Source organism: Erpetoichthys calabaricus, chromosome 1, assembly GCF_900747795.2.
Source record: "Erpetoichthys calabaricus chromosome 1, fErpCal1.3, whole genome shotgun sequence".
Classification (NCBI taxonomy): domain Eukaryota; kingdom Metazoa; phylum Chordata; class Cladistia; order Polypteriformes; family Polypteridae; genus Erpetoichthys; species Erpetoichthys calabaricus.
The window spans coordinates 235,312,582-235,325,333 of record NC_041394.2 but is presented as its reverse complement, the minus strand read 5'-3'; the positions used below and the strand labels follow the sequence as shown (position 1 = coordinate 235,325,333).

Genomic DNA, 12,752 nt, shown 5'->3' with positions numbered 1-12,752 from the left:
TTGGAACAAAGTGCTTTGGACTGAGAGTTATTTGGTCATAACAAAAAGCACTTTCCATGGCGGAAGAAGAACACCGCATTCCAAGAAAAACACCTGCTACCTACTGTCAAATTTGGTGGAGATTCCATCATGCTGTGGGGCTGTGTGGCTAGTTCAGGGACTGGGGCCCTTGTTAAAGTCAAGGGTCAAATGAATTCAACCCAATATCAACAAATTCTTCAGGATAATGTTCAAGTATCAGTCACAAAGTTGAATGTACTCAGGGGTTGGATATTCCAACAAGACAATGACCCAAAACACAGTTCGAAAGGCATTCATGCAGAGGGAGAAGTACAATGTTCTGGAATGGCCTTCACAGTCCCCTGACTTGAATATCATCGAAAATCTATGGGATGATTTGAAGCAGGCTATCCATACTCGGCAGCCATCAAATTTAACTGAACTGGAGAGATTTTGTATGGAAGAATGGTCAAAAATACCTCCATCCAGAATCCAGACACTCGTCAAAGACTATAGGAGGCATCTAAAGACTGTTATATTTGCAAAAGGAGGCTCAACTAAGTATTGATGTAATATCTGTTGGGATTCCCAAATTTATGCACCTGTCTAAGTTTGTTATGATGCATATTGCATATTTTCTGTTAATCCAATAAACAATGTCACTGCTCAAATACTATTGTTTCCATAAGGCATGGCATATATTAAAAGGAAGTTGCTACTTTGAAAGCTCAGCCAATGATAAACAAAAATCCAAAGAATTAAGAGGGGTTCCCAGACTTTTTCATATGACTGTATATACAGTAGTTACTGTACATGCATACTATAGATAGTTTAATATAGCTCACCTTAAGTTAAAATGTAAATTAAACATTATAACCTATATCTCGCTGTAATCAGTGAAGTAAATTAAGTTTCTTTTTGTGAATAGGAACATATAAGAGCATATAGTTTTCTGATTTTGTTTTTATTCCTTTAGTGCTGACTTCTCACCAACATATGGAAAAAGCACCACTTATAAATGTTAAGACTTGTAAACCACCACAGAAATTCTGCATCAGAGCTAAGGTCGAATCGTATGAGCCAAAAAGGTTATATCAGTGTGTGAAACTCTACTGTCCCACATGCAAAACATTGTAAGTACTGAAAGTGACAGGCAGTGCAGCTTTGCTGTCTAATAATCAAACAAAATAAAAACTGCTTTTAAAAAAATTCTATATAGTGTAAAGGTATTGATGAAATAGTTTACTCTGAATTCAGAATATCACAGTCAATTTTTTTTGTTTTTGCAAATTATGTGTGACTGAAACTTTAAATTAGTTAAACTGTTTTTGTCGTATTTAGTAAGTTTTAGAGTTGAACACATTAAGTTATCTGGTGTAAATAAATTAATAACAAGCCTAATAAATTATACCAAATATTAACAGTGTGTAAGTATCAAAATTAATTGTGATATATTCAGCAGATTTACATGCATTTTTTAAATATTTAAATATGTTAATTATATTGATAGTCTTCATTCTGGAGAATAAAGTTAAGCTCCTGTTTAAATAGAATACTCAAGAAAACACATCATTAAGCCTTAAAGATAACATACTGTACATTGTATTTTTTGAAATTGTGTATTCTTACTATACTGTGTGTATTTCTAATCAAGACTAATATGTCAGGTGAAAATCTACAAATGTTGCAAATTTTGAACTGTTAACATTACAATATACATTTAGGCAAGAAGTTCCCGATGAGGATGATATTGCACATGTGCTTCAAGAAGCTTCAAAGAAACCTCTTAATTCAAAACTGCACAATATGTCATGGTATAATACTGTACTCTTTGACAAGAAGAACCAAGATGTAAATAAAATTGCATTACATTTCCTTGATTTTGAGGATGTAGTGCAAGACCCTGAAAAGACATTGATCTTGACTGAGCGTAAGTAAAAGATTATAAGGTGCATGCAAATAATATCTTTCTTTTGAATGCACAGTAATTTGAAATGAAACTCTGCATAACTACTGTATTATAAGATAATTCTCTTTTTAACTGTATCAGGAGTAACTCTGAATGAAATTAATCAGCTTTCAAGAAAATTTGGGTACATCATTTTAGTTACTTCCACTGAAGAAAAGTTAACTTTATTAGACCTGTCTGCACCATTTCTCATTCAAGGGCAACTCAGACATTATGGGTATGTTTTTACAAGGTAACTTCAATATAACAGAACAGTCCAAGTTTAACTTTGTAAAATAATATATTTCATGTGTCTGTGGCTTTTTTAAAGCATTTACTATATTATTAACTTTATTGTAATACTAATTATAATAGATATATCTGCTTAGCACTTACCACACAAATGGGCTGTGACTTTACATCTTTACAGTAGTTCTGCAAATAAGTCAGTATGATTACTTTACCTTCAGCTTAGTTTCTATAAGTATCAGGATTTATTAATCAATGTTTATCTTTTAACCTTTAAATAAATGATGTGATTTATGATTATTTTCAGGTGTAAGCATTGTTCTGATGTTCAAGATATTAACTGTTTACAGCAGTTAACAACACATCAGTCATGGAGCGCATCAACCATATCCCAAAGTAAGAATGTTTTTTTTTAATTCTTTAGTAAGTGTTGTTTTTAATATGTGATATCTTAAAAATAGTCCTACGTTACATTGAACATTTTTACAACTAGATCAGTTTGTGGTGTAAATGTGCATTTTCATATTTTATTTATTTATATATATATATAAAATAATTTTTTTTTCAATATTAGATAGATATATACTTTATTTATCCCAAGGGGAAATTCACATACTCAAGCAGCAGCATACTGATACAAAAAACAATATTAAAATAAAGAGTAATAAAAATGCAGGTAAAACCAGACAATATTACATACTAGCTGCCAGATAAAATAGATTTTTATGTTTCTGTTTTGTTTGTAGTTTTAGGTATCCATTTACTTCATTATGTTTTCATGATAAAGTTAACGCTGAAGGATGAGACTGCTTCAGTTGATGCAATGCTGTGGGAAGAAGCTGTAAGTAAAATAAGCCCTTAATTATACTGATATTTTATGTGACATCGCACTTCTGACACTCTCTGCTTTCTTCTGGGAGCCTCTTGAACCCAGAACCATTGATAGTCATTAACCAAGATGAGCCAGGCAAAAGACAACACACGACAGGGCCACTCCTACTCTCATTCATTGCTCTTTGGAGCACCTCTTTTCCAGCCCTGCACTCCAGCACAGGCCTGCTGCTTGATTCCTCTGGGCATAATCCTGACCACCTGCTTCAATTCTTCATGACACAGGCTCTCCCTGTCCTGTTTCTATCCTTTATTAACATCAGATCCTTCATTCTTTCTCCTCTCCTTTTTGTTTTTGACTTAATCCTCATGCTTTTTTGACCTTTGATTTCTTCTCTGCTTTGCAGGCTCCCTGTATACTGCCCAATTGGGTGCAGGTGTTGTCCTCCGCCTACTCTGAGGTGTGAATGAGGCACCTGATTGACCCGCTTGCATTTGCACGTGAATGCTTGATCAGTCAAGCACCCCAGTCAACACAGTTAATTACCTGATTATGTATTTAAAATCATGCTTTGCCGTAGACCTGTTACAGAAGTGAAAAGACAGTTGGTGAGGAATATAGTAGATAAGGCAAAAGATGACTGTTTTGTCTTGGTAGAGTAATGTATTGCTCTACTTTCTCCTATTGTATTATTAATATGTAGCCTTTGTCAGAATGCGTCTAATCTCACAGATTTACCACTGTTTATAAGGTATTGTACCGTATAACTCCCCACCTTCCCTTCAATCTCTATAACCTCAGGCAATTAGGTGTAGTAAAAGACAAGCAGGAGTTACAGTGTTTAAATGGTAACTTATTATTGGTAATATTCATAAATAATAACAATATGCAAAGTACATTTGAATATTGGCAACCATACAACCTGATTAAATGGTGATTTTTTTTGTTTTTAGTTCTTTATTTCGCCTTATACAATTTTTGTATTAGGAATTTGTTTGTTTTTGCATACCCCATGGGGTCAGAGCGCAGGGTCAGCCATTGTACAGCGCCCCTGGAGCAATTGAAGGTTACGGGCTTTGCTCAAGGGCCCAGCAGAGTAGGATCTCTTTTGGCAGTGACGGGGATTCGAACCAGTAACCTTCGGGATACCAGCGCAGATCCCTAGCCTCAGAGCCACCACTCCGCCCTTATGTGTAGTTTCAGGTGGCACACAGACTTGTAGTTACTTAAAAATTTCTCTAGTTCATTTGTGGTCAGCTTTCAGCCACATGTCTGTTCAATATGGCTGCCAAGCTGTGCTCTCCACTGTGTTGTCCTTTCAGTTCATCAGTATGGTAAGAGATGCTTCTTCATCAGATGTTAGTAAGAGAGAGAGAGTGTGAGGTTAAGCAAGCAGATTTATAGTTTCTCTGTCCAACCCCTAGAGCCAATAGGACATCATGGTACTTAAAGGCTTCTGATTCAAGTCAGTTCCAAACAGCTGTACTTCAGACCAATGGGGGAATAGAACATCTTAACACCTGCCATCCCCCAAAACCATATGTTAATGTAAAGCTTAGCAGTTAGGCAGCCTGGCCTTCTTGCAGGGGTTGAAAGACGTTAGCAGAGAAACACTTGTCAAACTGGTTTAAGGCACTTCCTCCCCCAACTCTGTCATAAAATTCAAAGAGACTCGGTCGTAAAGGGGGGATAAACATGAATGCTTCTCACTAATGTAACACTAAATTACATTGCTTTGCCTAAAATATAAGTAAAGATATACAAAATATTTATCAAGTTATATACAAAATCTTACATCACAACAATGGCCCAAATAGATTCTTTCAGTATTTTAGTAGTAAAAAATCAGTCAAGGAGGAGGTGAAGTGCATCAGGAATAGTAAAGGGGAATTAAAAAAATACAGACAGTGAAAGAGTGGATACACTGAATAAGCATTTTTCTGAGGAAGTAGTAACTTCCCAACAGTAAATGGGACTACTAAGGAGGTACTGATTGATTTGGAAATTCTAGAGGAAGAAGTACTGCTCAGATTAAATAGGCTGAAATTAAGGAACAAATAATATTTACCCTTGAGTTTTTAAGGAGTTAGCAAGTACATTTTAAACCCCTGGCATATTTTGAGGAAGTCACTGTACATTGGAGAAATTCAAAAGGACTAGAAAATGACAAATATTATCCCATTATATAAAAAGGCTGACCAGGCAGATCCAAGCAACTATAGGCCAGTAAGCTTAACATGCATCACAGGAAAAGTAGAAGGAATTATTAAGGTTAAGATTGAGGTGTACATAGCAAGTACATGAGTTTTTCTGAACAGTTAGCATGGGTTCAGAAGAGGGAGGTCATGTTTTACTAAAATGCTGGAATTCTATAAGGAATCAACAAAAGGATATGATCAAAGTGGAGCTTATGATATTATTTATCTTCACTTTCAGAAAGCAATTTGATAAGGTACCACGTGAGAGGTTGGGCATCAGACTAAAAGAAGTGGGAGCTCTGGGTTATATTTTTAGATGGGAGCAAGGTACCTTATCAGAGTTGGCTGACGTTAAGAGTAGTGTTCCACAGGGTTCAGTGCTAGGGCCGCTGCTATTTTTAATATATATATATTATATATATATATATATATATATACATACACCAGTAAACCCCCGATTCTCTAAAGAATCGCAAATCTAAGAATGGCAATTACTTTCTGTTCCCTCCAATCTTTGGAGGGATGAAAAATCATGGAGGGTGGGAGCGTCCTGGGAAAGTTTTCATTTAATTAAGTAAATATATTTGTACTAAAGCTGTTTCTTTTTGGAGCAGTGACTCCTTTGGTTCTGGTGTTTCAGAAGCACTTTGTAGGCACCTTTGTTCATTGTTTTTATCCATGCGGTCTCGTTTTTGCTTTTGTATGGGTGTGTCGTTAGCTAGAAGTCGTTTGCTGTTAGGAATCATAATTGAACTTACTTTTAACACTGAATTACCTTAATGTGATTCAAATAAGCCACACTGAGTGCTGGCACAGTGGATTAGAGCACACTGACTGCTGGCACTGTGTAGTGGAGTAGCTGCAGACACTTTGGAGTGGAGTACTGCTAGGCACACTGACTACTGGCACTGTGTAGTGGAGTAGCCGCTGGCACTGTGGAGTGGAGAACACTGACCGCTGGCACTGTGGAGTAGCCGACTGCTGGCACTGTCAGTAGTCACCACTACCTCAAGTTTAAACACATAGACATATATAGATAGATGTCGCATTCACTGTGTTTCCCAGTTGACACGATACGTCAGAGCGTCCGTCATATTGCGAGTGGCAAAACTGCCATTTAAACTAATACAGGTAGACGTGGAAACCGGGTTTTCTGATGAATAAACAGCAACATTTAAGACAGTATCGTTTACATACAACAGATTTTGGAGAATAGTTTGATGCAATTATTTATATCCATTTATATAGTAATAATGGCAATTATTAAATAAAAATAATTATAATTATTATTATTAAATAATTCCTCCCATATAAGTAACATTTCTCGGACTGCCTTCTTCCATCTCTGAAACATTTCTAGACTTCATCCTGTTCTTACGCAACACAGTACTGAAGTATTGGTTAATGCCTGAGTCACTTCACATATACTGTAGATGCTATTCTATCTGGCATCCCACAAAAACGTATCCATCGCTTACAACTTCTTCAAAATTTTGCTGCCAGAATAATAACCTGCTGTTAAAAATCTACTGAACATATCACACCTATTCTCTCTCAACGTCACTGGTTCCCTGTTAACTACAGAATACAATACTAAATACCGCTCTTAACATTTAAAGCTCTCCACAACCTCACTGATCTCCTCCAGACTTACACTCCTCTTGCTCACTCAGATCCTGTAATTTGAGAGTATTCAGTCTGGCAATGTGGTGCAGCCTTAGTTTGTGGAAGACAGACACAACTAAAGACATGAGCATAAAATGATGGTTGTCAATTTCAAACTGTGTTTCCTCAATGTGCTCCTTGAGAAAAAACATCACCAAGTTTGAAAAATGGTAACAACAAACAACAATCTACATAGGTAGTGACTAAATACGTTTAGCCAAAACGTTGTTTGGAGGCTCACTTGAGCACATAAACGCATAGCTTTGCTAGCTTAGCCTGGCGTAGCTAAAGTAAAGATTATAAAACTGGATTTTCTAATGGCCAAATATAACCAAAACAATTGTTCAGCCTTACCTATGAAATGTAATCCCCAGGGATCTGGTTTGGAGCGTACAGCGGTTTGTACAATCCCAAACAGCACATTATTCATTACTTCTCTCAACAGCAGTGCCACTTGCAATATGGCGGCGACATTGACGTACAATCCGTGCATATATACAACCTTCGTAAACATTACTAAACGAAGGTTGTATATGCGGTGGTGTGCGCGTTCACGTTCAGGCAGCGGTTGTATTGTGACCTGAAGTTTAGTTTACAGGTTGTGTTGTGTTGTTTGGGTGCCACCTACTGACTCTGGGAAGCCGCTGAGTATGACTCTGGGGCGCTGAGGCGCAGTGCGTGTGTGCGGTCGGTGCGTCTGGCAACCGTGCATATATACAACCTTCGTTTAGTAATATAGATATATATGATTTGGATAGGAATATAAGTAACAATCTGGTTAAGTTTGTGGGCGGCACTGTGGCGCAGTGGTAGCGCTGCTGCCTCGCAGTTAGGCGACCTGGGTTCGCTTCCTGGGTCCTCCCTGCGTGGAGTTTGCATGTTCTCCCTGTGTCTGCGTGGGTTTCTTCCGGGCGCTCCGGTTTCCTCCCACAGTCCAAAGACATACAGGTTAGGTGGATTGGTGATTCTAAATTGGCCCTAGTGTGTGCTTGGTGTGTGGGTGTGTTTGTGTGTGTCCTGCGGTGGGTTGGCACCCTGCCCAGGATTGGTTCCTGCCTTGTGCCCTGTGTTGGCTGGGATTGGCTCCAGCAGACCCCCGTGACCCTGTGTTCGGATTCAGCGGGTTGGAAAATGGATGGATGGATGGTTAAGTTTGTAGATGATAACAAGATAGGTGGATTTACAAATAAGCTGGAATCCATTAAATTATTGCAAAGGGACAGCTTACAGGCTTGAGCAGATTTGTCAGTAAGTGTAAAGTATTACATATAGGAAGTTAAAACGTTAGGATTGAATACACAATGACAGATCTGAAAATCAAGAGTGCACCTTATGAGGATATAGGAGTCGTAGTGGACTCTATACTATCAACTTCCAGACAGTGTTCAGAAGCCATTAAGAAGGCAGACAGAATGTTAAGTTATATAGCATGGTATGTGGAGTACAAGTCCAAGGAGGTTATGCTGAAGCTTTATAATGCATTGGTGAGGCCTCATCTGGAGTACTGTGTGCAGTTTTGGTCTACAGGCTACAAAAAGTGCCTAGCTGTGCTAGAAAAGGTCCAGAGAAGAGCAATTATGTTGATTCTAGGGCTACAGGGGATGGATTATGAAGAAAGATTAAAAGAGCTGAGCCTTTTCAGTTTAAGTAAAAAAAGATTAAGAAGAGACATGTTTAAAATTACAGTATAAAGGGAATTAGTACAGTGGATTGAGATTGTTATTTTAAAACAAGTAAGCCCACGATTCGCTAGCGAATTGGAAATCCAAGAATGGCAATCAGTTTCTGTTCAATCCGATATCTGGATGGATGACATGTCATGGAGGGTGGGTGCGTCTGGGGAAATGTCATTTAATTACATAAGCATATCTATAGTAAAGCAGTCCCGTTTTGTGGAGACGTGATTCCGTTGCCTTTGCTGACACCGACTGCTGGCAGAGTGGAGCACAGCAAGTTCAGTTTACAGGTACAGTGGATTAGAGCAAGTGTAGCTCACAGGTTGTGTTGTTTGGGCGCCACGTACTAACTCTGGGAAGCCGCTGCGTTTTGGGAAGCTGCTGCATTTGACTCTGGGGCGGGCGCCATGGCGCATTATGTTGTGTTATTTGGGCGCTACCCTGCGTCCATATCCGGTTTACAACCTTCGGTATATGCGCTGAATCCTCTCGTTTTTGTTTTCTCTGTGGCAGGCTCGTTGCAGTGCAGCAGTGCGCGTGCACTTTGATGCGCCCTGCGTCCATATCCGGTTTACGCCGTGTAGTTTGGACGTCTGGGGATTCCGTACTGTAATACTGCAGTGTAATTCACATATGCGCTAAATCCTCTCGTTTTTGTTTTCTCTGTGGCGGGCTCGTTGCAGTGCGGCAGTGCAAATGCGTCTCGATGCGCCCTGCGTCCATATCCGGTTTACAACCTTTTTTGTTTTCTCTGTGGAGGGCTCGTTGCAGTGCGCGTGCACCTCGATGCGCCCTGCGTCCATATCCGGTTTACAACCTTCGGTTAGTAATATGGATGAGTTCATCAAGAACAAGGGGCACAGTTAACAAGTTGAAAACTTGTTAAGCGTAAATTTCACACAAACATTAGAAAGTTTTTCTTTACACAGAGAACCATATACATTTGGAATAAGCTGCCAAGTAGTGTGGTAGACAGTAAGACTAGGGACTTGATGTTATTTTAAGAAGAATTAAGTGGATAGGACCAGTGAGATTTGTTGGGCTAAATGTCCTGTTCTAATGTAGCTTTTTGTAATGTCTAATTTGTGCTTTTTTTGAGATCCTCTTGCTTTTTTCTCCCCATCCCAAAGATATATTTGTTAAGTAATTTGGACATTTTAATTGGTCTTGTTCTGTATGTGTGAATGTGAATGTGCATAAAGTATGTCATAGAATGAACTGTTGCCCTTTCCAATGATCCAGTCTTGTACTTATTTCTTTGGGAATAGGCTTTAGCACCCCTTGACCCTGAGTTGAGTAAAGTCGCTTTGATGAATGGATAGTTTTATGTAATGCAGTTGACCAAAATAGTCATTAGTTTGTAAGTTTTATTAGAAGTGTTATATTAAAAAGAATTATTCCTATTTTATAAGATTGTTTCAGAGGAACATCTTATTTTTAACTGTAATAAAGTTTTAAGAAAGAGCAGAAATAAAGTGATAATTAAAAACCAACTTACAGTGATATTCCAGGATGACCCTAACATTTCGTAATATATTATTATTAAATATATAAGCGTGGCAATATAACAGTTTGTAGTGGTTCATTAAGTATGAAAATTGCCTATTGTGTAATTTTTAAGAATATTTAAATTGGATTTTTGAAGTTAACATCAGTTTCCGTTAATACAAGGTTTGCCTTAAGGATTGATTCTAGACAGGGACAAGTTTTTGTTTTTGATATTTTAGTTTCTATGCAGTAACTGTCATAAATAAAAAAAAAGTCTGATAATTTTTATAGGCAATAATGTGCTGAATTCCATTCACCTCAGATCTGTAGCATGCTAACTCAATCTGTAATCTCATCAATATAACAGAATTACTGACTTCACTCTTCAATAGAGCAGGAAACTTAGCAGTAGGGGAGGGCCTCTGAATGGAACATGCTACTTCTCATAATAATAAAAATCCGGTTGAGAAGATTGACACATCTGATTTGAATGCCCCTAAGTGCTTCCCATGATGAGTTTACCAGGAGTTGCTCACTGGGAGACAACATAGATGCAGACCCAGGACATATTGGAGGAGTTATATTTCTATTCTGGCCTGAGAGCTGGAGGATGCTGCCTAATAATTATTATTACCACACTTCTTTTAACTTCACCTTTTTGTTGTCTGGTACAAATCTTATAATCGATATTTAACCCACTTCCTATTGTCCAAATGACTTGAAATTTTGCACACTTACTCACTTCCGATGACAATACATGAATCAACAATCAGTTTCACTAAATGATCAATTAATCCATGTTAATTAAGAAATGAAATTTTCATATGAAGAATAGTTAAAGATTTCACCAATAGATGGTGGTAGTAACGAATAGAAATATTAAAGAAAGTGTTAAAATATTGATTACAAAATTATACTAAAACAAACCCAAGACTAAAAAGTTGAAAATAATATATATATATATATATATATATATATATATAAATAAATACTTTTTAAAAACCATGCTTATATTAAGTTAAAAAGTATACTGAAAAGTAAAAAATAAGTCTCTCATCCATCAATCAATAAAATCTTAGCAAAAGCACCCACGCTTTTATTTTACGAGTGATGTATGAGAGAGTTATTTTTTACTTTTTAGTACACTTTTTAACTTAATATAAGCGTGGTTTTTAAAAAGTATTTATATATATATAATACAGTATATCAGTCCAGCTTAGCATGTTATCACTGTGACCTTTACCTAACAGATTATAGTGAGGATGATGTTGATTTTTTCCCCCCAAAGGATTATTGATTAGTTACATGTATTTTGTAGGGATAGGATGTAAAAAAACTTCTTCTGGTGAGTCAGTGAACAGATAATTTAATATGAATGTATTCAACTTTATATGGCATAATACAGGGGTGGGGAAAAGTAGGCTTACAGTTGTGAGTAAACAAGACACAGAGTTTATTCTTGTATTATTTATTTAATTATTGTGTTATTTGTCTTCTTATTTGTAATCTTATTATTATTGTTATTATTTTATATCCTTACTTAGCAAGTAGACTACAAGAATGTGTGCTGTAAATAATAAAGGCCGGCAATTTGAGCACTTATGAGATTGTTCCTGATTGCACTGTGCCATTCTTTTGAGTTAATAAAGTTATTGTAATAATCATAACCTGCATGTCTACTCATTAATTTCCTGATGTCCATCTGATATTATGAATTGCTATGTTTGACAGCTGTTTTATCAGCGCATTATGTGGTTTCTGAAAACTTTCCTTCTCAAAAAAAAAAAAAAAAAACAAAGAGGTTTGCCTCTGCCTGCTAATACAAGGCCTGCCTGGCTTGTTAGACCTACCTTTTTTAAAGTAATTTGACATTGTCTGATGTTCATTTCTTATTGTTAATAAGAAACAGTCTTATTAAGGTACAAAAACAATTATGAAACTTATTATTAAAAACCCATTAAAATGCAATTAAAATATTTTTTCTACGTAAAAAGTGAATTAATAAATATGTTTTTATTTACTTAGGAAAAGTTCTTCAAATTCAGGGCCGCAGAAGTCATTGCAAGTGAGGTACTTCAAGAACAATTAGAATTGACAATGAATATGCTGTGCCCAAAGGAAAAGAATCCTGGTAAATTGAATTGCTGAATGATTTAGTTTTATCTTTTTTATGTAATAATGTTTTAAAATGTTATAAATATAATCAGATTCATCTTGAATCTTTAAATCCCTTAAAGAGCCTATGATAAGGAACTCTGGTCAAGTTAGTTTACTTTGACAATAGTGTAGCATTAATAAAAGGAAATCACTTAAGCACAAAGTTTATGCAAAAATAACACTGTTGAATGTGCATTCCTGAAGCCTGTTAATGTGAGTTCTGCCACTCAGGTGTTGTATTTCAAGCTAGAGTCAATAAACAAAATGCTCACATAAGTGTGCCTTTTGTGTTAACAAGTTAGTGCTGAATGGATGGCTATGGAAATTGCATCTTCTGTTGTTATAATAATATGATAGTCAAACTGATGTGAGTGCAGTTGACAGTGCATCTGATATTCTAGAATTGATGTAAGCTGTGAATAATAGATCTTCATGATGATATGGGGTGAGTGCCACAAGCTGTCATTCACTGTATTAAAGATTTCTTTGGCAGTGAAGCAGTGGTGCTTATAATAAAGCAGGTGAAGATAGTAGCTTAA

The 12,752-nt window shown here is 36.7% G+C and overlaps 1 protein-coding gene across 8 annotated transcripts in view; it reads left to right on the top strand.

The window, feature by feature from the left end:
* Positions 1-12,752, top strand: part of pot1 (protection of telomeres 1 homolog) — a 120,651-nt gene that overhangs the window by 106,170 nt on the left and 1,729 nt on the right. For 7 of the 8 annotated variants that reach the window (XM_051929814.1, XM_028812697.2, XM_051929829.1 and 4 more), the window contains 6 exons: positions 977-1,133; positions 1,725-1,930; positions 2,051-2,186; positions 2,505-2,593; positions 2,944-3,038; positions 12,082-12,187. In XM_051929814.1, the coding sequence (XP_051785774.1) occupies positions 977-1,133; positions 1,725-1,930; positions 2,051-2,186; positions 2,505-2,593; positions 2,944-3,038; positions 12,082-12,187 (789 nt within the window). Of the gene's footprint in view, positions 1-976; positions 1,134-1,724; positions 1,931-2,050; positions 2,187-2,504; positions 2,594-2,943; positions 3,039-12,081; positions 12,188-12,752 lie in introns of those variants that run through there. The other variant, XM_051929841.1, reaches the window with a different exon arrangement.